Source organism: Nerophis lumbriciformis, linkage group LG23, assembly GCF_033978685.3.
Source record: "Nerophis lumbriciformis linkage group LG23, RoL_Nlum_v2.1, whole genome shotgun sequence".
NCBI classification, from domain to species: Eukaryota; Metazoa; Chordata; class Actinopteri; order Syngnathiformes; family Syngnathidae; genus Nerophis; species Nerophis lumbriciformis.
The window spans coordinates 35827921-35852881 of NC_084570.2; the positions used below are offsets into that span (position 1 = coordinate 35827921).

Genomic DNA, 24961 nt, shown 5'->3' on the forward strand with positions numbered 1-24961 from the left:
TAACAACGCCCCCCCGACCACGCCCCCCCACCTCCCGGAATTGGAGGTCTCAAGGTTGGCAAGTATGCTTGTATTAGCATTGATGAATGCTGTACTCACTTGTATTAGTATTGATGAATGATGTACTCACTTGTATTAGTATTGATGAATGATGTACACACTTGTATTAGTATTGATGAATGCTGTACAAATATTGATGAATGCTGTATAAATATTGATGAATACTGCACAAATATTGATGAATGCTGTACAAATATTGATGAATGCTGTATAAATATTGATGAACGCTGTATAAATATTGATGAATACTGCACAAATATTGATGAATACTGCACAAATATTGATGAATGCTGTACAAATATTGATAAATACTGTACAAATATTGATGAATGCTGTACAAATATTGATGAATACTGTACAAAGGTGTATCAGTATGAATGCATGCTGTTCATTGCTCTCTCATCAGTTAGAGTCATTGTCCTTCATAGACAACAGAAAACAAATATTTATTGTTGAATGGAGAACAAATATCAAAACAATATGCACACACTTCAATAAATAAGCGCACTAAATGCCATAAAAGAGTTACAGTGTTTTGTTAATGTTTCTTCAGCAGACTGGGACAAACGCTAATAAGTAGCTAGTGCAAGCTAACTATACGCGTGTTTCTAGTTCCATGCTTTAGAACCATCTGCCTCCAAACATGTTCAAGCACAGCTCCATGGTGTGGCTGATTCACTAGACGTGTTGTTAGCATTGTCCTAACTTCACTTCCTGTCTTCATTGCTTCATGCAAATCAGAGCAAAGTCAATGTTGGACACAACTTAGTGCTTGCCACTCGCAATTCAGGCTATCGCCAGCTCTGAACAAGCAAAAATACAACTTGTATTTTCCCCAACTATAAGCCACTACTTTTTTGGTGCGGCTAATTTAGGGATTTTTATTCGATCAATAAATAGTTTTAATTTAACACAAAGACACTGAAAATGTGTGTTATTGTCTGTGCCGTGGCGCTATCCTTTGGACGAGTTCGCTCACTGCAGGCGCTGCCGGTTGAAAATGTACTTCCTCTTTCGTGTCTTGAACTGGAAGTATAACTGTCCATAGTGTTTCTGCTGGAAAGGATTCTTCATTCATCACTCCCAACAATGTTTGTATTCTTACCACCTAACGTGTCCCACCTGTGATGTCTGTAGGACTGCTTCCACGTGCTAACGTAACGTAATGATGCTAGCATTGTTAGCATATGTTAACACGTTTACAAGTGTCTGTGTTAGTATGATGTCTGTAGGAGTGTTTTTATTAGGGCCGGGGATCATTGGGTACCACACGATTCGATTCAGAATCTATTCTCGAGTCCAAACGATTCTCCATTTAAAATCAATACTTTTTTTTAATAACATTAGCTGCCAGTTTTATGATAAACTACATGTTTCCAGCTCTGATACATTTCTATAATAAAAGAAAATGGGTTTGGTTTAATGAAATTCTTGCCAAACATGAAATAAAGTGGCTGGACAGGACAGATTTAGCAACAAGAAAATATGTTTGGATTTTTTTGTATTTATTATTTTTTAATCGATTTTTGATTTTTTTAAATTAATTAAATGAGAATCACGATTCATTCGAAAATCTATTTATTTATTTATTTTTTACATCCCTAGCCATGCAGATTTGTACGTGCTATGGTAACGTAAACAAGCTAGCGTTGTTAGCATTAGCTAATATGCTAACACGTTTACAAGTGTCTGTCTTAGTATTAACTTACAATGACATTCTTTTTGTATTGTTTCAGTTTGGTAAATTCACCGTGGAGTTATTGAGTCTGTTTATGAGATTGGAGAACTAGCTTGCGCAGCTAGTGGGTCCATGACCATGACTTCTGTTTTGTTTGATCAGCCATTTTACTGACGTGTTACCGTTTGGAAAGAATTAAGGTATGTAAATATGCATGTAGAGAATCTTTGGTGGTGGTGGGTGTGGCTGTATAGCTGGGGACAGAGCACTAAGGGGTGAGGTTGTGGAGGTTAGGCCAGGAGGACACTTGCCTTCTGGGCAGAGTGCCCTCCATCAGCCTCTCCATCCACAGTCCCAGACGGTCTAACTTGTGGTGTACCTCGATGCTCGTGGCCCGGCCTCTCTTGGACTCTTCTCTGGAATGAGATCGGGAGCGAGAGTCTGAGCTGGACCTGGACCTGGACCGGGACTTTCTACTGCTGGCGGAGAGAGATGTGTCTGAGGGGGGATCATCTCCGGTGAAGACTGGTCTGAAGTGGCAAAAGTATTTTTTGTAGCCGTTGAGGGCCAACACGTGGCCCGTGTAGTCGCAGGGATCCTCGTCCTCGTCAGAATGGCAGCCGCTGCTGGCCGTGTCCGAGGCCCCGTGGAGGAGGGCGGCCATCCAATGGCCGTGTTTGTCCGCGTTGAGGAAGGAGAAGTGGATGGTCTGAGTCCTGGTGTGGCACACAATCAAACTAACTCCTCACATCTTCCTTTGTGACCTTAGACTACAATGACTTTCCTGACAACTTGTTCCATCTCTTTGTGCTGCAAAATTGTTTGGTCTTACTATTATAGTTTTTGAGTTATTAATGTTTTATGTTATTAACATGTAAGTAACGTGTTATTAATCATAACTAGATGTTGTGATGTTTAGACTGTATTTTCACATACTTTGCAGATTGTAAATACAATTGGATATAGTTGAATGGATACAATGAAACATACAATTAAGCATATAAAGTCAACTTGTTTTTCCACTCTACTGCTACTTGAAGTTTGTAAATTGAGGTTCTTCTGTCACTACTGCTACTTGAAGTTTGTAAATTGAGGTTCTTCTGTCACTACTGCTATTTGAAGTTTGTAAATTGAGGTTATTCTGTAACTACTGCTGCTTGAAGTTTGTAAATTGAGGTTCTTCTGTAACTACTACTACTTGAAGTTTGTAAATTGAGGTTATTCTGTAACTACTGCTACTTGAAGTTTGTAAATTGAGGTTCTTCTGTAACTACTGCTACTTGAAGTTTGTAAATTGAGGTTCTTCTGTAACTACTGCTACTTGAAGTTTGTAAATTGAGGTTCTTCTGTAACTACTGCTGCTTGAAGTTTGTAAATTGAGGTTCTTCTGTAACTGCTGCTGCTTGAAGTTTGTAAATTGAAGTTCTTCTGTAACTACTGCTACTTGAAGTTTGTAAATTGAGGTTATTCTGTAACTACTGCTACTTGAAGTTTGTAAATTGAGGTTCTTCTGTAACTACTGCTACTTGAAGTTTGTAAATTGAGGTTCTTCTGTAACTACTGCTACTTGAAGTTTGTAAATTGAGGTTCTTCTGTAACTACTGCTACTTGAAGTTTGTAAATTGAGGTTCTTCTGTTACTACCGCTACTTGAAGTTTGTAAATTGAGGTTCTTCTGTTACTACCGCTACTTGAAGTTTGTAAATTGAGGTTCTTCTGTTACTACTGCTACTTGAAGTTTGTAAATTGAGGTTCTTCTGTAACTATTGCTACTTAAAGTTTGTAAATTGAGGTTCTTCTGTAACTACTGCTGCTTGAAGTTTGTAAATTGAGGTTCTTCTGTAACTACTGCTACTTGAAGTTTGTAAATTGAGGTTCTTCTGTAACTACTGCTACTTGAAGTTTGTAAATTGAGGTTCTTCTGTAACTACTGCTACTTGAAGTTTGTAAATTGAGGTTCTTCTGTTACTACCGCTACTTGAAGTTTGTAAATTGAGGTTCTTCTGTTACTACCGCTACTTGAAGTTTGTAAATTGAGGTTCTTCTGTAACTATTGCTACTTAAAGTTTGTAAATTGAGGTTCTTCTGTAACTACTGCTGCTTGAAGTTTGTAAATTGAGGTTCTTCTGTAACTACTGCTACTTGAAGTTTGTAAATTGAGATTCTTCTGTAACTACTGCTACTTGAAGTTTGTAAATTGAGGTTATTCTGTAACTACCGCTACTTGAAGTTTGTAAATTGAGGTTCTTCTGTTACTACCGCTACTTGAAGTTTGTAAATTGAGGTTCTTCTGTAACTACTGCTACTTGAAGTTTGTAAATTGAGGTTCTTCTGTAACTACTGCTACTTGAAGTTTGTAAATTGAGGTTCTTCTGTTACTACCGCTACTTGAAGTTTGTAAATTGAGGTTCTTCTGTTACTACCGCTACTTGAAGTTTGTAAATTGAGGTTCTTCTGTAACTATTGCTACTTAAAGTTTGTAAATTGAGGTTCTTCTGTAACTACTGCTGCTTGAAGTTTGTAAATTGAGGTTCTTCTGTAACTACTGCTACTTGAAGTTTGTAAATTGAGATTCTTCTGTAACTACTGCTACTTGAAGTTTGTAAATTGAGGTTCTTCTGTCTTGGATTTAAATTCTGGCTGGGTGTGAGACATGTTCTGTCCTGGGGGCGAACAACTGAGAACATTAGGTTTGTCCAACATAAGGTCCAATTATTTAAGGTTAATCATCTATTGTCAATACTTTTAGGTCAAGTGTCTTATTCAGCTACATGTCAGTTCCTGTTGCAGACTAACCACAAACATGACTTGGACAAGCATACACCCAAGCAAGACATTTCACTTACCCAGAGAAAGAGAAGACCTCCTTGGCAAACTTGCGTAGCAAGGTGTTCTTTGAGGCGTGGGTCAGCACCAGAACCACGTTGATGTGGCCGGGCCTCAGCTTGAGCAGGTTACTGGTGTAGGTGAGGTCTGTCAGCTCTGTCACCTCCACAAAGTCCTTCTTGGGAGGACGACTGCCGGGACATGTGGGAATGGTCAATAGGCTGGATGAATGAATGAATGCACCATTCCATCTTAATATTGAACAATTCTACGCTGATGTTCAGAAGTCAACATCAAAACTGTTAAAGCAACACGATTGAGTCTCTTGTTGAGTGAAGGGAACTGACAATATGGTATGCTTTTCCTAATCCTGTTCATCTACACCAGGGGTGTCCAAACTACCATGACAGGCCGTGCGTTTCCCACCTAGGCCTTCAGTGATGTCCTGTGTTCAATGATGACCTCTCAAAATAGCATCATTGATGTCACCACTTGACCATTGCTGGAGAAATACTTTACAGGAACACATTTACTTTCCATTGAACCACATCAACAGTGTACAAAACAGGTTATTTTCTGGCGCATTTAAGAATCATTAAACCCGCATCAGCAATTAAAACATATCTTATGTGGTACTGTCAAAATTCAAATTGCAAAAAACATTTTAAACGTGACAAAAAAAATGTCATTTGTACAAATGAAGATAGCAGCAGATGTAAGATCTCACAGCAGGGAAGTATTTGATCAACACCTGCTTACTTTGTTTTTAATCATTACAATTACAAGCACAAGATCCATCCATCCTTTTTTCTACCGCTTGTCCCTGGAATAACATTCTAAATAATGAAGTAAAATCATTGGTTTTCATGTTCATTCACAGACCTTTTACGTGATATATCAAATATATAATAAATACAATCAATTAGCATGTTAGGTGGGTGTGCATTTTGTAACAATAGGAATTTGTGTTATGTTGCACACGGACCTATTTGAGTGACGGACCGGAAGCCAGTGTTGACAGCCATCGACGTGTCCAATTGACACTAACTCTTACAAAAATATATTGTTGTGTTACAAACGTTGTACCGTATTTTCCGCACTATAAGGCGCACCTAAAAACCACAATTTTTCTCAAAAGCTGACAGTGCGCCTTATAACCCGGTGCGCTTTATTACGATTCATTTTCATAAAGTTTCGGTCTCGCAACTTCGGTAAACAGCCGCCATCTTTTTCCCCGGTAGAACAGGAAGCGCTTCTTCTTCTACGCAAGCAACCGCCAAGGAAAGCACCCGCCCCCATAGAACAGGAAGCGCTTCACCCGCCCCCGGAAGAAGAAGAAAAAACGCGCGGATATCACCGTACGTTTCATTTCCTGTTTACATCTGTAAAGACCACAAAATGGCTCCTACTACGCGACAAGGATCCGGTTCATAAAAAGACGCAATCTCTCCATCCGCACACGGATTACTACCGTATTTCACAGCAACTGATATTCCTGTGAACCGCACTGTGGAACGGGAGCACGTACGGTGAATATTCGCACCACAGGGAATGAGAAGTCATCCTTCACTGTGGTTCTAGCTTGCCATGCTAACTTCCACCCATGGTGATATTCAAAAGGAAGACCTTGCCAAAAGAGACCTTTCCAGCCGGCGTCATCATAAAAGCTAACTCGAAGGGATGGATGGATGAAGAAAAGATGAGCGAGTGGTTAAGGGAAGTTTACGCGAAGAGGCCGGGTGGCTTTTTTCACACAGCTCCGAAGGCGAACACACCTTCACTAAGACGGGCAGATAGCGCCGGTCGACATACGCCAACATCTGCCAGTGGATCGTAAATGCCTGGGCAGATAGTTTCGGTCACAACTGTGGTCCGAGCTTTCCGGAAGGCAGGATTCACAGAACTGCTGCACAACAACAGCGACACTGAATCCGATGACTTCGACGAGGCGGAGCCGGCCATTTTTGGATCCCACGCTTGCGCAACTTTTCAATTCGGACACCGAAGACGAAGAATTCGAAGGATTTACGAATGAAGAATAACTTCAGAAGGTGAGCGCTATGTTTATTTTGTGTGTTGTGACATTAACGTTCGAGCAACATTATGTTGCTATTTATTGCTCTACACCATTTTGAATTTTACTATGTTTGTGATTGCACATTTGCGTACATTTTGGGACAGAGTTGTTAGAACGCTGGTTTTCAATATATTATTAAAGTTTGACTGAACTATCTGACTGTTTTTTTGACATTCACTTTAGCGCAGCGTTTTTTTGACATTCACTTTAGCGCAGCGTAGGCGCGGCTTATAGTCCGGGGCGGCTTATTGGTGGACAAAATTATGAAATATGTAATTCATAGAAGGTGCGGCTAATAATCCGGTGCGCCTTATAGTGCGGAAAATACGGTATGTAAAACTGACACTAACTCTTATAAAAATATTGTTGTGTTACAAACGTAGTATGTCAAACGGACACTAACTCTTATAAAAAATATTGTTGTGTTACAAACGTATGTCAAACTGACACTAACTCTTATAAAAATGTTGTGTTACAAACGTTGTATGTCAAACTGACACTAACTCTTATAAAAATATTGTTGTTACAAACATTAAATGTCCAACTGACACTAACTCTTATAAAATTTTTGTTGTGTTACAAACGTATGTCAAACTGACACTAACTCTTATAAAAATATTGTTGTGTTACAAACATTGTATGTCAAACTGACACTAACTCTTATAAAAATAGTGTTGTGTTAGAAACATTGTATGTCAAACTGACACTAACTCTTATAAAAATACTGTTGTGTTACAAACGTTGAATGTCAAACTGACACCAACTCTTATAAAATATATTGTGGTGTTACCGGTACAAACGTTGTGTGGTGTTTATTTGTGATTATCCCGAACTGATTATCTGGGTTAAATTAAAAGTGATAGCAGTATCATTAGTCCACTAAAAAGCAGCGGTCTACATCCATAACAGCGATTGAAGTGATTATTGACTTTGGTAGTTGATTGAATGTTAGCTTGAAGTGAGAAGAGTCACCCTGAGGCGTTGCTTCTGTTGGATGCGTCGTCCTCACTTTGAGGTTGCTCCTTTGGCGCTTGTTTACGTGGTTCACTCTCACCCGGTTCACTAAAAAGATGTTGAAAGAAATACTTTGAGTCCCTGCATGCATCACTATGCTAGCATTCCTATCTCACCTGAAGGCCTGGATGATGACGGTCCCGAAAAGAATGAAGAGAGCTGAGAAGATCAAGGACAGGATGGGCATCATCTCGCGCCTTGAGGGAGAAAGCAGCATGATATTGAGTATAGAGTAGAACCTCAACTTAAGAGTGCTCCCGACTTGAAAGGGCTCCATTTAAACGAAACCAACTTTTCTAACCAATTGGTACCGTGTCTTTGTGTGTTTGGGATCTGCATATGTCCTGAAAATGTGAGATGAAAGCATGGAGGAATGGCGGAGATGTTTATAAAACAATCTTGCCTTCTTTTACAATTCCACGAGGAATTTGCCCAATTTTTGATGTTTTCCCCCATTGGTGACGCCAGCAAATATCTCAATGCATGGTAGAGTTTTACCCAAAGAGCTTTGCGCTAGTCTGCTGTTGTAGTCAATAAACTCCATATTTTTCTCTATCTTCCTGTTGTGGGGCAGACTGGCTCGTACATGCACATGCACCCTCCGCTGTTGCCCTTTCTAATACAAAGTAGCGTAGCGTTCTAACGTGTCTATCGGTCAGTAGACACGTTATGAGAGCGCTAAAAACTACAACATGGCTGACAGGGAGAAGAGGCAGTCGAATTGGAGGCATGTAAATGAGAAACAGCGCGGCTTGAAGATGGTCTGTAAAACATCATCTATGCAACAATTTGACCAGAACCAGCGTTACGTGATATTGTTGGGCCGTCAAAAACCTCTGTTTCTCAGCTGCGATACTCAGTTGTAATACCTTTTCTACCACTTGTGGCAGTAATGACAATATCAAACAAACGGAAGAAGTCTGGAGCTAAAGCGCAAAAATTATGACTAGAGTGCTGAAGCTCATTTGCACTTTAATTTAATTTACATTATTTATTTGTCATTGAGTTCAAATATATTTTAGCACTGCGTTATTGTATGTACATGTATTTTTTATCAGTTTTTATGAGTCCTTTCTATCGCAGTGTATTTGATGAGAATCTACTTTTGTAATCAGCCTGATCTAAGCCTTGATAATAATCATTGTGACAAACACATGATTTCATATGGTTTGACAAGGTTTATCCTGTTAAACATTAAGTATTTTTGGATATATAATTATTGAATACAAGAGTAAGTAATGTGGAAATATTACTGTGTATCATGATGATGTGACAAGAGGGCCCCCATGTGGTGAATGCGGAGAAGTGTCAGCTTTTTTTACCCACATCGAGCGCCCCCCGCGACGCCGAAGGGAATAAGCGGTAGGAAATGGATGGATGGAAATGTAACAGAATGACTTCATGGGCCAGTTTGATCTCACCAGTTGGAGTAGAGGAGGTCATCATAAAGTTGAAGGACGTAATCATGGGCAGCATTTATCCACTGAATGAGAAACATCTGCAGGGTGAAAATAAAAAGTCTGTTATTCAAGGGCCACGCTGAAGTCCGCTATGTCTTACCGGGGCCATCTCGTTGTTGAGCTCTGGCAGGGTGGTGTCAGAGGTCAGGTACGTGGGGTCCTTCTGAACCAGCTCCAGATGCTCATGGAGGCGGTACTTGTCCTCTTCACTGCCATTCCAGACACCAATCACAGAGCGGTACAGCACCTTGCCAGCCGGGCTCCGCCTCTCAAGAATCAACACCTGACAGAAGCCATAGAAAAACATTAGGCCCATTTCCACCGCCGGAACTTTGGATTTAGTTCTTCAGGAAATAAAATCACTTAAATTAGAAAACAATCGTCATTTGATTATAATAATAAGACATTTATTAAGAGGTCAGGTTTGGGGATGTATTGGTTTTATAATCAAAGAAGAAGAAGACAGTTCAGAGGTCATGTTTGGGGATGTATTGCTTGTGACTGACCTGGGGGGAGAGTAGGTCCTGGTTGGGAAGCAGAGCCTGGCAGAGGGGCTGCTGCTGACGCTGGTAGACGTACGCAAAGCGCAGCACCTCTTTTCTGTTGGCCGTGGCAAAGTCCAGGAAGGCCTTGTTTCCAGGGAGAAAAGCTTGGTCCTCGCTGGTGATCAACAGCACACAGTATCTGTAAGAAGGAGGGAGATTTAGTCTATGCAATTAGCAGCCTACTGCCAACCCCAAGTACTAGTTCATTCAGTGAATCAAAATAATCAATGAAACAGAGATAAATACATTTCACAAGCCTACAGAACATTCCTGCCATAGAATAGCATACCTGCCAACTTTTGAAATCAGAAAAACCTAGTAGCCAGGGTCCAGGAGCCGCAGGCCCCGGTAGGTCCAGGACAAAGTCCTGGTGGGGGGTTCAGGCTTCGCCCCCCGACGCAAAATGATTATTAGCATTCAGACAGGTTAAAATGTTGCTAAAACCATCACTTTTCTATCAGTCACAGTGACTTTTCAAAACAAAAATATTACAGCAAAAATCATATGGGTTGATTGACATGTTTATTCTGTAAACTAACTTCAATAGTTTGAAATTATTTTGACAGTTAATGCCAGTTATCCTGTCAACCTTTCACAAGACTTCAATTTGTTAATTGAAAGTATAAACAGTATAAACACTTTTTACAGTAAACAAATGGTAAAACAGTACTAAACAATTCCATTTAAAAAAAAATTGGTGTCATTATTAACTTTCTGTCCAAGCTTGTATAATCTACTGCCTTGTTCAATTGTATAAAATATTCTGTGCCTAAAATTCACATTTCTATCACAATTATCATACTGTAAACATGGTAAGCTAACTTCATTAAAATTAATAGTCCTGTCAATAGCATGGAATTACAATTCAAATGTAGTTTTTTTGTAAGCCTTTCAAAAGAATTCAAAATATGAAAAATTAATGAAAATTAATTTAAGCCATCAGACACTTGAAAAGTGGCACATCACATCTCTAATGTAATCATTTTAACTTTTCAACAGAAATAGCACTGCAAAAATATTAAGGACATACTTCTGTATTTTGGTAGTTATGCTGTCAACATTTAACAAGATTTCTTCAACTTGGACTTGAAAGCATAAATAGTAGAAACACTTTTAACAGTATAACAGTACTAAACAATTCCAATAGATAACATTGGTGTCATTACCTTTTTGTGGCTAAAATCCGAAAAACGTTGAAAGTTTTCCACTTGTATCGCTAGCAACGGCATTAGACTTGTGTTTTTTTGTCCCAACGTGGTCTTTTACATCGCTAATTCCTCCGTGTCCGATCGAAAAATCTTGTCTGCACAAGGTGCAATTCGCGTAGTTTTCACCCTTTTTGGAACGGATAATTATTCCCGGATAGGCTTTTGAATATTCTTCACGGAATGACTGCAGTTTTCTTTTCGGTTTAAGACTCGTTTGCGATGTTTCTCCGGCTGATTCCATGATCGTTCGCTCGTTTGGAAACAATGGCAACAGGTGCCTCTTGCTTGGCAGCGGTGCTATAAATAGCCTCACGCATTTTAAAAAAAAATTGTTTTTTAATTAATGAAAAACCGTATTTTTTATCACTGCAACCGTAACCCGGAATAGGTTGATGAAAACCGTACTAATTACGGGAAAACCGGAGTAGTTGGCAGGTATGGAATAGGCCATTAATGCAACACTTGGCATAACACACAGAACGTATTTCTTTTTGTTCCTACGCTTTGAACCCTGAGGCTTTTGAAACGGTGCAGCTGATTTATTTTTTTCTTTGCTAACGATTTTTATTCCAGAAATAGTAATACCGACAGAGACACTGAGAAGGTGTGTGATTTTTCATTGTGCTATGGCGCTGCAGTACCGTTCTGTTTAGGCTGAGTTTTCAACCAGACATACAAGTGCCATTCCGTCTTCTAGCCGTCCATAGCCTTTCTACTCGGAAGGATTCTTCATTCCCCACTCCAAGCAACGTTTGTAAGTTTTACATTATCACTAAAATCTTTCTTACTTACTAAACGTCCCATGTGTGATGTCTGTAGAAGTGTTTTCATGCATATTTGTACATGCTATCTTAATGTAATGACGCTAGCGTTGTTGGCATTAGCTAATATGCTAACACGATTACTAATGTCTATGTTAGTATTATTAACGTACAATGCCATTCTTTTTGTATTGTTTCAGTTTCACAAATTCACCAAAACGTCGTTCTAGAGTTATTGAGTCTCTTTTTGTTGGTGGATATTGTGCGCATGCGTCGATCTAGACGGCCGCTGCTGCAGTTCGCTCCGTCTTTGTCTTTTGTCTTTGTTCTTTTTTCGTTTTGTACTTTTTTATACTTTTACATTTACTTTTTATCTAGTCGTTCCCTTCTAAAAATGCAGTTTAGAAGTGTTTTGTTCGTCCTACTGACGGTGGGGACGCTTACTGAAGAGCTCAGACGGACAACAGTGGAGAGGCTCTTTAATCTACACCAGGGAAGAGTTGTTCGCGACACCAGTTATCAGCATCCAGCTAATGGACCCGGCGCTAACTAACCAGATCCCGGAGGAGCTAAAAAGGACTTATGGAGGTGCTCGTGGCTGTCGAGGGAAAGGGAGACGCTCGAGACAGAAGAGGGCTGAAGCGAGGAGGGAGAGAAGGAGATATAAACCATATCTTCCTTCGGTCGTCATGGGTAACGTGCGGTCTCTAGCAAATAAAATGGATGAGTTGTCGGTGCTTGCCGGTAGTCAGAAAGAATATCGTGAGTGTAGCCTAATGTGTTTTACTGAGACGTGGCTGCACTACGATGTTCCGGATAGTAACGTCTTTATAAACGGGTTTCAAACGGTGCGCGCTGACCGGGACCGAACCAACAGCAAGCGGAAAGGAGGGGGGCTTGCTTTGTTTATTAATAAGAAATATTGTCATCCCAGTCATATCACAATAAAAGAGCGCCACTGTGACCCGAATATAGAGATGTTAGCTGTAGGACTCAGACCATATTATTTGCCCAGGGAGATTCCGCATGTTATCGTGATGGCAGTATACATCCCCCCCCTCTGCTAACGCTGCTGCTGCCAGTGACGTCATCCACAGCTCGATAGCCAGACTACAAACCAAGCACCCAAAAGCTCTCATCCTCATTTCCGGAGATTTTAACCATGTTACTATGGACAAATCACTACCTAACTTCACTCAGTATGTCAGCTGCCACACCAGAGGAAATAAGATCTTGGACCTGCTGTACGCAAACATCAAGGATGCGTATAGCTCCATACCACTACCAGAGCTGGGCTGGTCAGACCACAACCTTGTTTACCTCAACCCCTGTTCTGTGCCTATGGTCAAAAGACAGCCTGTGACCAAAAAAACAGTGAGAAGGTGGTCCAAGAGACACTACAGGGCTGTTTTGAGGTAACTGACTGGCAGGTGCTCATGGAGCCTCATGGAGAGGACATTGACGGGCTCACAGAGTACATCACAGACTATATCAACTTCTGTGTTGACTCAAATGTCCCATCAAGGACGGTCACCTGCTACCCAAACAACAAGCTGTGGGTGACCAAGAACACCAAAGCCCTCCTGAATAAGAAGAAGAGGGCATTCAATGCTGGTAACGGAGGAGGTAAAAAGAGTTCAGGGGCTGCTGAAGACCAAACTCAGGGAGGCCAAGGAGAACTACAGGAGGAAGCTGGAAGGGAAGCTGAAGGACAACAACATGAAGGCGGTTTGGAGAGGTATGCAGACCATCACTGTCGGGGGGCTAAGGGGGGTGGACGGAGACAAAGAGAGGGCCAATGAGCTAAACCAGTTCTTTAACAGGTTTGACACAGTGGCTCCGACCAGCTCCTGCTCCCCCAAGACATGCCAGCCAGCCCCCTGACAACTTTAGCTAACCAATCCATCCCCCCTCCCCTCCTCACATCCCCCCAACTCCAATGACTACCTCCCCCCCTTAACACCTCGCCCTTAGCTTGATGACCCCCCTCCATCAACCTGAGACCCCCTCAGTGTGTCTGTCTGCAGAACAGGTGAATGCACAGCTAAATAAGTTACAAACAGGCAAGGCCGCGGGTCCTGACGGAGTGAGCCCCAGGGTGCTCAAAGCCTGCGCCCCACAGCTGTGTGGTGTGCTCCAGCACATCTTCAACATGAGCCTTAGGCTGCAGAAAGTCCCCACACTGTGGAAAACCTCATGCGTGGTCCCCATCCCAAAGTGCACGCGACCCAGCACGTCGAAGGACTACAGGCCGGTGGCTCTAACCTCCCATAACATGAAGACCATGGAGAGGTTGGTCCTGGAACAACTCCGCCCTACAGTCAAGCCCCACCTGGACCCACTCCAATTCGCCTACCAGCCCCGACTGGGAGTGGACGACGCAGTCATCTACCTGCTGAACCGAGCCCACACCCACCAAGACAAGCCTGCGAGCAGTGTGAAGGTCATGTTTTTTGACTTCTCCAGTGCTTTCGATACCATACAGCCTGGGCTACTGGGTGTGAAGTTGGAGACGATGCAGGTGGAGGCCCCCTTGGTGTCCTGGGTTGTTGATTACCTGACTGACAGACCACAGTATGTGCGACTGCACGACTGTGTGTCTGACAGGCTGGTCAGCAACACCGGGGCCCTGCAGGGCACAGTCCTCTCCCCCTTCCTCTTCACCATCTACACCATCTACACCACCGATTTCCACTATCACTGAGAGTCCTGCCACCTTCAGAAGTTTTCTGATGACTCTGCGATAGTGGGGTGTATTGAGGATGGTGATGATGAGGAATACAGGGCACTGGTGGAGGACTTTGTCACATGGTGTGGCAAGAACCACCTCCAGCTCAATGTGACAAAGACCAAGGAGCTGGTTGTGGACCTGGGAAGGACGAGAAGTACTCCGGCGACCCCTGTTTTCATCAGGGGGGTCGATGTGGGCATGGTTGAGGATTATAAATACCTCGGTGTACACATCGACAACAAGCTGAATGGGTCAAAACACGCTGAGGCCCTCTACAAGAAGGGACAGAGCCGCCTCTACTTCCTCAGGAGGCTAGGATCCTTCAACGTCTGTACAAAGATGTTGAAGATGTTCTACGAGTCGGTGGTGGCGGGCGCCTTCTTGTACGTCGTGGCCTGCTGGGGCAGCGGGCTGAGAGCGAGGGACGCCAACAGACTGGACAAGCTGGTAAAGAAGGCCAGTAACGTGGTGGGAGTGGAGCTAGACTCTCTGGCGGTGGTGTCAGAGAGGAGAAGTCTAGCAAAACTCCTAGCCATTATGGACAACACCTCCCACCCACCACACTCGGACCTTGCGGAGAGAATGAGCACGTTCAGTGGAAGGCTCAGACTCCCAAAATGCAACACGGAACGACACAGGAGGTCCTTCATACCGACAGCCATCAGACTGTATAATGCATATGTTCCTTCTTGACTGCACTTAAATGTAGAATATATGTAGAATATATTTATATTATTCATATTTTATACAGGTATATATAATATATTATATATATTATTTATTATTATTATTGTCTATTGTAAGCGAACTTTGGTGCTGAATTTCCCCCAGGAATCAATAAAGTACTTTCTATTCTATTTTATTTAGCAGACCATCACCATGACTTCTGTTTTGTTTGCTCAGCCGTTTTACTGCCGTGTGACAAGCACTGTTTGGAAACAATGAAGGTATGTAAATTAACATTTACAGTATCTTTGGGGCCGATATATACTGTATCAGCGACCTATGGTCCGGTGCAGCTAATATATGTAAATGAATGTATTTCATGCATCTCAAGACGAACATGACAGAGTATGTTGACGACTTCACCTATCTTGGAAGTAACATCTCAAGTACAGGAGAGGTGGAGAAAGACGTCAATAACAGAATTGGCAAAGCTGCAAGAGTGTTCCAGCGGCTCCGAAACATCTGGTCGTCCAAAGCCATCACAAGGGCCATCAAGCTCTGCCTCTACATGTCAGTGGTCATACCGACAGCAACCTACGCATGTGAGATGTGGATGAAGACAGCCAGTATCACCAACAAGCTGGATGTCTTCTGAAGATCTCCTGGAGAGACCACATCTCCAACGAGGAGGTGATGAGAAGGGCAGGTGTAGCAGCACATTGTCTCGGAAATGAGAAGGAGAATGATGGGGAACAGACTCCGACTGCCAAGTGTAGCAATGGACTGGATGACAGAAGGTGGAATAAGGAAGAGAGGTGGAGACAGACAGCCAAGGAAGACCTATGGGAGATGGCAGTCAGTTGGCACGGAGCTAGAAGAGCCGCCAGAGAGCAGAGAAAATGGAGGCGACTTGTGGCCCAATGTTGCAATAGGAACTAAGTAAGTAAGTAATCAACATATGAACAAAATAATCACAGTAACTAGTTTAGTTTTTTGAAAATAATTAAGAAGCAACTTTATAACAATTAACATTTTTGTATGCAGTGCCATTTCAAACTACTAGCTTTTGATCAAATAAAAGTCAAAATTGTTTTGAATGATCTGTCCTTTGTATTCTTTGGTAACTTTAAAATATTGGAAACAATCCATTTTTTTGTAAAAAAAAAAGATTTTGTTTCAGGCCTTGAATAAACATAATGTTAATATATTTGAAAGAGCTTTCATAGCCTCTAGGTTTAAATCATTGGTTTAAAGACTATTAATAGACCCTGTTGTCACTACTTTCTGATCAATTCTTGTTTTTAAAGTCTGGCCCAACTGAATTAGTAATTGAAGAGCCCAGTTTACATGACAGTATAGTCCTTTCTTACTTCCTTCGTCGGTGGAACTGCTTAACAGGGCACAGCTCATCAAACAGCTGCTGGTTGACCAGACGAGGAACCTGAAGGAACTTGTTGTTGGAAACAAACTCCTCCATGATCTGCCTCTTCATCCCTCGAGCCTAAAATATAGTTCAAAGGATTGAATAGGGGAAGCAGTCTGCTAAATAAACCATATGTATTATTTCCACCATGACTGTACTAATGAGACATGCAAGTTCGTGTCCTAATGGGATGTACCTGGATGATGTCCACTGGCTTTTGGGTCTCTTCTTTAAATAGCAGCATGGTGGGGGCGTACCAGTTTATATTGAACTTCTGCAAGAGCTGAATGTTGTGTGTGTCACCTTGGTCCACGTAGCCAAAATTAACATAGTCTCTGAACGCAAATGCTGTTAACTGCGGAGAAGGACGACAACGTGAATTTGAAACTCAGAATGATATCTGGATATTCCAGCTAAGAGTCCAAGGCAGAACGAACATAGTTCATATGACTGTATAATACAAACATGAATGTTCTCAGGCAGATATTACCAAATAATATCAGGCCTTAAGCGTTTCTTACCTTGTATACAAGAGGAACGTTGGCAACTTGGTCAAACAAAAGAACACGGGGCTTATTGTCAACATGCCAGCTATCCAGAAAGTGCAGGTAGTTGTCATCAGTAATCTGGAGAAACAATACAAACAGCCTGATTTACTGAGGTCCAAATACCACCCGCTAAACAGCATGTGCAATCTATAAAACAGTGTCAACTATTAGTAGGGCGTGTTGTGTGTGATCTACTAAGACTGCGTGTGCAATTGAAAAGTGGTGCAGACCGCCTTATTTAAGTGAGGATTTTGCGTGTACTATACGGGACATCACTATAGAGACACTCATTTACTGCACATTCATGTTATCAGGCTCCTACCTGTGGTGTTTTGCTATGTTTTCAAACAGGAGACATGTACCACTTTTTATGGGCATTTTAGAAGCAGCAGTGCAGTGCATCTACTTTAACACCACTTTTTTTTTGTACCGCTGAAGGTGCGCTCATTGGTGAAAGGCTGTACTTACACCGCTCAAAAGGCAAAATAATGCATAATTTTTCATATAAGAAATATTTTTTAATAAAATATATATATTATTTGAAAAAAACTAGCATACTCAAGGATACCAAAATGCATCAATTGAACTTGCTTTAATCAATTCCTTAGGTCCTCTAGCTGCAATAAAATTATAAAATGATCTTGCTGAATAGAGGATATTTTTATTTCTGACTGTCCAAAATGTTGACACACACATAGAAGACGGCGGATTTTTCTGTCTGTGCAGTGCGAGTTGTGTGTGAGACTGTCAGTCCTTCTTACACATAAAATGCTAATCAGTGCTGATAAATCACATTGCGCATGCTAAACAATTATATTTGCATCATATTTTGCATCTTAATGAAGACAGAGACACAAACTTGATTGCACACCTTATTCTGTCCACTTTGCATGTGCTATCATGTTTGCACGTGTTTTAGTACACGCAAACCTTGAGTAAATCAGGTGTACAGTTGTGCCCGTAGTGAAAAGACAAACAATTCTGGTTTTCAGGTGCACACAGTAAAGCGGGTTACATTAGGGATGAAATGGTTACTGTACATGATAATACGTCTTACGTACCGGTATATATAACATATATTACGACCAAGATGGCACCGCGTGAACACCGCGAGGCCCAGCGTCCGACCTATTTTTGCAAATTAATAGTAACCTACCTGCTGGTTTTAAGTCTGTTCACCCAGAATAGTCTTGCTTTATTGTCCTGCACTCGACAATATCTCTTGGCCGTCGGAATTCAACAAACAGACATCTTTATCGCCGTCTTGCAACTACCCGTTGAGATCGCTTGCACAACGGGAGCTCTTACCAGAGCGAGGCCGGCTGCGAGAGTGTATCGCCCGTGTCGAGAACGTACACGAAGGAGGGGGTACCGAGGGGGGCTGCGAGCTAAGCTAAGGCTACCAACATGTCTCCTTTCCTACCAGAAAGGACAGGACACTGGGCCAGGTCTGTACGAACATTCCTGAGGCTTACAAAGCCTACCCCTTCCCCCCACCTCGGACAATTAGATCACCTCTCTTTGTTCCTGATCCCCAAGTACACACCGCTGATCAGACGTGTGAAACCATCAACCAGGACAATCAAAGTGTGGCCTGAGGGAGCAGATTCTGAGCTGAAGAACTGGTTTCAGCAAACTGACTGGAGCTCGTTTGCCACCCGGTCTACCCAGGACTACCATATCGACATCAACACCAACATCGATGATGTCACCACCCTCAAACGGATAACCACGTACCCTAACCAGAAGCCGTGGATGAACAGAGAGGTATGTCAACTGCTAAAGGTGCGTGACACCGCTTTTAGATCTGGTGGCAAGTAGGCCAACTGTTCAGCCAGAGCCAACCTGAACATTGGAATTAACCGTGCCCCACAGAACCACAAGCTGAGGGTAGAGGAGCACTTTGCAAACTCTAAACTCCGACGCATGTGGCAGGGCATCCAGACCATCACAGATTATAAACCCTTCGGCAACTCTCCTCCAACCACTGACGCCTCCCTGCCGGACGAGCTCAATAATTTCTACGCTCGTTTCGACTGCTCTCCCGGCTGACCTCCAACCCCTCACTCTCTCCCCCACGAGGTGTGTGCAGCACTGAGCAGAACGAATGCACGCAAAGCAGCTGGTCCTGATGGCATCCCGGGTCATGTGCTCAGGAACTGTGCTGAGCAGCTGACCGTGGTGTTAACTGACATCTTCAACCTGTCACTAGCTCAGGCAGTTGTCCCAGCGTGCTTCAAGACCACCTCCATCGTGCCAGTGCCAAAACACTCCTCTGCAGTGAGCCTCAACGACTTCCGCCCCGTCGCACTCACCCCCATCATGATAATGTGCTTCGAGCGGCTGGTCCTGGCTCACCTCAAAGCTGGACTTTCCCCCTCACTGTATAAACATTAGTTTGCCTACCGTGAGAACCGGAGCACTGAGGACGCCATCTCCTCAGCTCTACACTGCGCTCTCTCCCACCTGGATGAGAGCAACACCCACGTGAGAATGCTGTTCATCGACTACAGCCCAGCATTCAACACCATCAACCCCTCTCAACTCATCTCCAAACTTGGTGCCCTCACGGAAACCAAGGAGCTGGACATCAACCCCTCTGTCTGTAACTGGATACTGGACTTCCTAACAAACAGACCCCAGTTTGTTAGGTTAGACCACCTCACCTCCTCCATCCTCTCCCTAAACACTGGCGTCCCACAGGGCTGTGTGCTGAGCCCCCTCCTCTAATCCCTCTTCACCTACGACTACATGGCACCAACAACCTCATCAAGTTTGCGAACGACACATCGGTGGTGGGCCTCATCAGGAACAACGATGAGTCGACCTACAGGGAAGAGATGCAGCACCTGGTGATTGGGTGTGCCGACAACAACCTGGCACTCAACACCAAAAAAAACAAAGAGCTCATCGTGGACTTCCGGAAGACTAGAGCTGGTGCGCACGCCCCCGTCTTTATCAACGCAACGGAGGTCGAGCGAGTCACCAGCTTCAAATTCCTGGGTGTACACATCTCTGAGGACCTCACCTGGACCCTCAACACCTCAGCGCTCATCAAGAAGGCCCACCAGCATCTCTTCTTCCTGAGGAGACTGAGGAAAGCCCATCTGTCTCCTCAGATCCTGGTGAACTTCTACCGTTGTGCCATACAGAGCATTATTACCAACTGCATCACAGTCTGGTATGGCAACAGACCGGAAAACACTGCAGAGGGCGGTGAAAACCGCCCAACGCATCACCGGAACACCACTCCCTGCAATTGAGACCATCTATCGCAGGAGGTGTCTGAGAAAGGCACGCAGCATCGTGAAAGACACCTGTCACCCCAACCATGGACTGTTTGCCCTCCTACCCTCCGGGAGGCGCTACAGGAATCTCCGCTCCAGGACCAGCAGGCTCAGGAACAGCTTCTACCACTCAGCTGTCATCTCTCTGAACTCTGCACCACGCTGACAACCCCCCTGACCTGAACTCTCGCCACCCGGACCTGAACTCTCACCACTCGGAATAGTCTAAACTCTGCTGTATATACTCAACTTTTTTACCCCCTACCCTACCTACCTACCCTACCGTCATTGTATCTTGCTGTGTGAACATATACATTTATTACTAGCCCTATATTATTCACTATCTGAACATATTTGCAATAATCCGTGATATACCTGTTTACGCATGTAACCCTATAGCCGTATGATAGCATGTACATATTGCTGCATATACTGTATATACTGTGATCTATATAACCTATATATACTTATACCACATCCGTTTGAGCATACCTGCTTACCTGTATAAACTTTATACTGTGATCTATATAACCTGTATATACTTATACTATACCACATTCGTTTGAGCATACCTGCTTACCTGCATATACTATATACTATATCTATACATATTCTTACTATTCTCACAAATTATACCTGTTTAAGTTTTGTTCAGCATACCACTCAGTTCACTCCTATTCATGTAGACATACCCTATTTAATCACCTGTACATTGTATATTACATTGTATATCATTGCTGCACTTTACTGTTTATTTGCACTTTGGTTGGATGCCAACCTTATACTTGTGCTGTGCAATGACAATACATTTGAATCTAATCTAATCTAATATCAACTAGGTATGTAACGATAAACAGCACTAATGACAAAACGGTAAAACTCTCGACTACCGTTTTAAGTTAAAAATAAAAACTGTGATTGATAGCCACACTTTGATAAACTCACGGATGGACTGACGCTAGTTCGCTAGCCTAAATGCTAACATGAATACAGAACAAGATACATTAACATTTTTCCCTGTTAAGAAACGACATCAAAATGTTTATAAACACATTTCTGTCTGCAACTAAACGATTCAATTGTACACATTGCTCTTTCAGCACAGTAGTTCAAAGATCATATCATTGGAATTTGGTTTCCGGATTAAATCAATGTTGAAAATGAGTTGTTCAAAAGGGAACGATGGATACTGAAATTGGATTAAATCCAGGAAATCCCAGTTTTAATCTGGGATTGAACAACACAAACCTTCAGTTTCAGTAAGATTTGACAATCTTTGTCTAAAAAAAAAAACAGGATTTTCCTGATGCCAACAGGGTGTAGGGTTTCAGGAAAACTTTCAAATGCCCAAAGACTACCGTATTTTCCGCACTATTAGCCGCACCTAAAAACCACAAATTTACTCAAAAGCTGACAGTGCGGCTTATAACCCGGTGCGCTTTATATATGGATTAATATTAAGATTCATTTTCATAAAGTTTCGGTCTCGCAACTACGGTAAACAGCCGCCATCTTTTTTCCCCGTAGAAGAGGAAGTGCTTCTTCTTCTACGCAAGCAACCGCCAAGGTAAGCACCCGCCCCCATAGAACAGGAAGCGCTTCTTCTTCTACTGTAAGCAACCACCCGCCCGCGTAGAAGAAGAAGAAGCGCGCGAATATTACGTTTCATTTCCTTTGTGTGTTTACATCTATAAAGACCACAAAATGGCTCCTACTAAGCGACAGGTTTCTGGTTCATGAAAAGACGCAATCTCTCCATCCGCACACGGACTACTATTTCACAGCAACTGCCTAAAGACTTTCAAGAAAAGCTGGCTATTTTCCGTGCATATTGTAATAACAAGATAGCTGAAAAAAAGATCCGGCCAGAGAACATTATCAACATGGACGAGGTTCCACTGACTTTTGATATTCCTGTGAACCGCACTGTGGATACAACGGGAGCACGTACGGTGAATATTCGCACCACAGGGAATGAGAAGTCATCCTTCACTGTGGTTCTAGCTTGCCATGCTAATGGCCAGAAACTTCCACCCATGGTGATATTCAAAAGGAAGACCTTGCCAAAAGAGACCTTTCCAGCCGGCGTCATCATAAAAGCTAACTCGAAGGGATGGATGAAGAAAAGATGAGCGAGTGGTTAAGGTAAGTTTAAGTTTACGCGAAGAGGCCGGGTGGCTTTTTTCACGCAGCTCCGTCCATGTTGATATACGATTCCATGCGCGCCCACATCACGCTGGTTTTAATATATTATTAAAGTTTGACTGACCTATTTGACTGTTTTTTTGACATTCCTTTAGCGCAGTTAGATGCGGCTTACAACACGGGGCGGCTTATAGGTGGACAAAGTTTTGAAATATGCCGTTCATTGAAGGCGCGGCTTATAACCCAGGGCGCCTTATGGTGCGGAAAATACGGTATAAATAATATGTTCAGTCCAACATATGAGGTGGACTCAAAAGGCCCTTATTTCACTGCTGGGTTAGGGTTCCAAGTGCCTTTATGTCTCAATGGTAGCAAGATTTGGTTTGAAATCACCCAAAATGTCTGGCCAAAAGAGGACCTTGGAGCAAAATGTGAGGGCCAGAGTGACAAGGGACCTTGCTAAATCAAAGAACACCCAAACGAGCAAGCATTTAAGAAAGGTGAACACACTGGACATTAATTCAATGAGTTGCAGAGGAAAGTTGCTCCTAATGCAGAGGAAACCTTCACTCTGGATGCCAGCACTACTTCTGAAGAACAAACTGGACGCTCACTGGTAGAGAAAATAATAATAATAAATGACTTCTCAAGAAAAAGAGCAGAAGCAGAGACCGTCCGAGCAGAGGAAGAAATCAAACTGAGCAACCTGCAGCAAACCAAAGTGAAACTTCAGATCCTCCTCCTCAAAGCAAAGCTTGAAAATGTTGCTCTCTCCTCCTCAGAAGAGAAAGCACCCTGAACATTTTTTATTGTGTAACTTTTAGGATATTTAGCTATTTATTTTGGATAAAATAGCCACTATAATGTATATTTGTTGTGACTCAAATGCGAGGTCATAAAATAAATGATAAATGCAAGCGGATGTTTGTTATTTTTGTCTGAAAATAAAAAACACCTCTTCTAGCTGTTGTTCTTTAGTCCACATTGTGATATGTTGTCCTAATCCTTTGGATTTGCTCAACATGTCCAAAACTGCATTTCTGGATTAGGTTGATCCAACTCAATGTTGCTTTGAAAAACTGGCGTAAAAGTAAGACTGATTACCCAATTATGGGTTCCAAAAATGGGATTTCCAAATCCTGGTCATTTTTATCAAATGTTTTTTACAACTAGTCCACAGTGTATACTCTGAGGAATATTATACATAGGTGTTTCAATGCCGTGAACAGAGTAGGACCCCCACAACGCCCGCCAGAACTTGGAAAGTTTCCATAATTTTACCAGACATCTTTAAGCGTTAAAACAAAAACAAAAATTAAGTAAAAATAATAATAATAATCATTAGGCGTTATCGATTTTACCTTTTGCACCAGTTTATTTGGCAGGAGGTCCTCAATGAAATGTCGCAGGTAATCTGGAACTATTGCCTGATGGAAAAAGGTCACTCTGCCGTTCAGCAGTCCGATGATTGAGGGAGCGCGGTGAGCTCCCAGCTGGTTGGCTAGACGACGCTCATAACCCAGGTCCACTATGCCGATGCCCACACCTGGACACAAGATACAAAGCCAGTGTAAAAAGGACTTAGGGCAGGGGGGCCCAAACATTTTGCCTCCGAGGGCGCAAGTCAAAATGTTACCATGCAACACCACGAGTGAGGAATTCAGCCTCATACCGGCAATAATTCACGATAAGGTAGTAGAGACTGTCACAGTTGTGTGCCTGATTCAGTTAGCATACAACTCTGCATCTTTTAACCTCAAACCATTCCAAAAATGTCATTTTTTGTTATTCTGTAACCAGTTCCTCCTCGATATTTCATCCGATCGCTTTCAAAAGTTACCCAGACAGATTGGACATATGGAGGATGCTCATGATAGGACGTGGCGACCAAGATGAACATTCTCCATAAAGCTTTAAAAAGTCACAACTCAAGGGGTCTTGAATTCAAACGCAACAAGTTAGCTCGTGAAATGTTTTTTTTTTTTTTTTTTTTTACAGATTTCACCGGAAGAAAACTGGCAACACAGTCACCAGAATTTTACTGTAAAATGTTTTTTTTTTACAGTAAGTGTACCATTGTTGTGTCATACACTGGTCTATACCCTGTGTTTACCTAAATAGTTCATTGTTTGTGTCATTATTACATGTGAGTGAGCCTGATTTGTGGATTATTTTGAGTCTTTCTATTGGTTTATTTAATTTTTTAAAGGTGGTGATTATGATATGTAACTGGTTAGGAGCGAGTACATGAGTAATTCTGGCTATTAACGTGTGTGAATGTGAATGAGGTGGTGCAAAATTATAAATTTCATTTATTTGAAGAACTGGATTTTACATTTATATGGTTTCATCCCACATTACACTGAATTTGAATGATTACAAGAAGTTAAATAAAATGTCTTAAATACTAAAAATAATTAACAGTTAACTAAACTCAAACATTTAACACATTTCCTCTACTTTGAATATTTGGACAAAGGAAAGCATTCTGGAAAATTAAATATATTTACACAATTTTTAAGAAACATTTAAT

General features: G+C 42.2%; 1 protein-coding gene across 1 annotated transcript in view; it reads right to left on the reverse strand.

Moving 5' to 3' along the window:
- Nucleotides 1-487: 487 nt before the first annotated feature.
- The window catches only part of LOC133622735 (dnaJ homolog subfamily C member 16-like), a 32419-nt gene continuing 7945 nt past the window's right edge, over nucleotides 488-24961 (reverse strand). Inside the window, exons 5-15 of the mRNA XM_061985656.2 lie at nucleotides 23790-23974; nucleotides 16970-17074; nucleotides 16645-16803; nucleotides 16396-16526; nucleotides 9621-9798; nucleotides 9215-9397; nucleotides 9076-9152; nucleotides 7771-7851; nucleotides 7613-7702; nucleotides 4584-4754; nucleotides 488-2454 (exon numbers count right to left, since the gene is read on the reverse strand). Coding sequence (XP_061841640.2) covers nucleotides 2007-2454; nucleotides 4584-4754; nucleotides 7613-7702; nucleotides 7771-7851; nucleotides 9076-9152; nucleotides 9215-9397; nucleotides 9621-9798; nucleotides 16396-16526; nucleotides 16645-16803; nucleotides 16970-17074; nucleotides 23790-23974 — 1808 coding nt within the window. The 3' untranslated portion in view covers nucleotides 488-2006. The remainder of the gene's footprint in view (nucleotides 2455-4583; nucleotides 4755-7612; nucleotides 7703-7770; nucleotides 7852-9075; nucleotides 9153-9214; nucleotides 9398-9620; nucleotides 9799-16395; nucleotides 16527-16644; nucleotides 16804-16969; nucleotides 17075-23789; nucleotides 23975-24961) is intronic.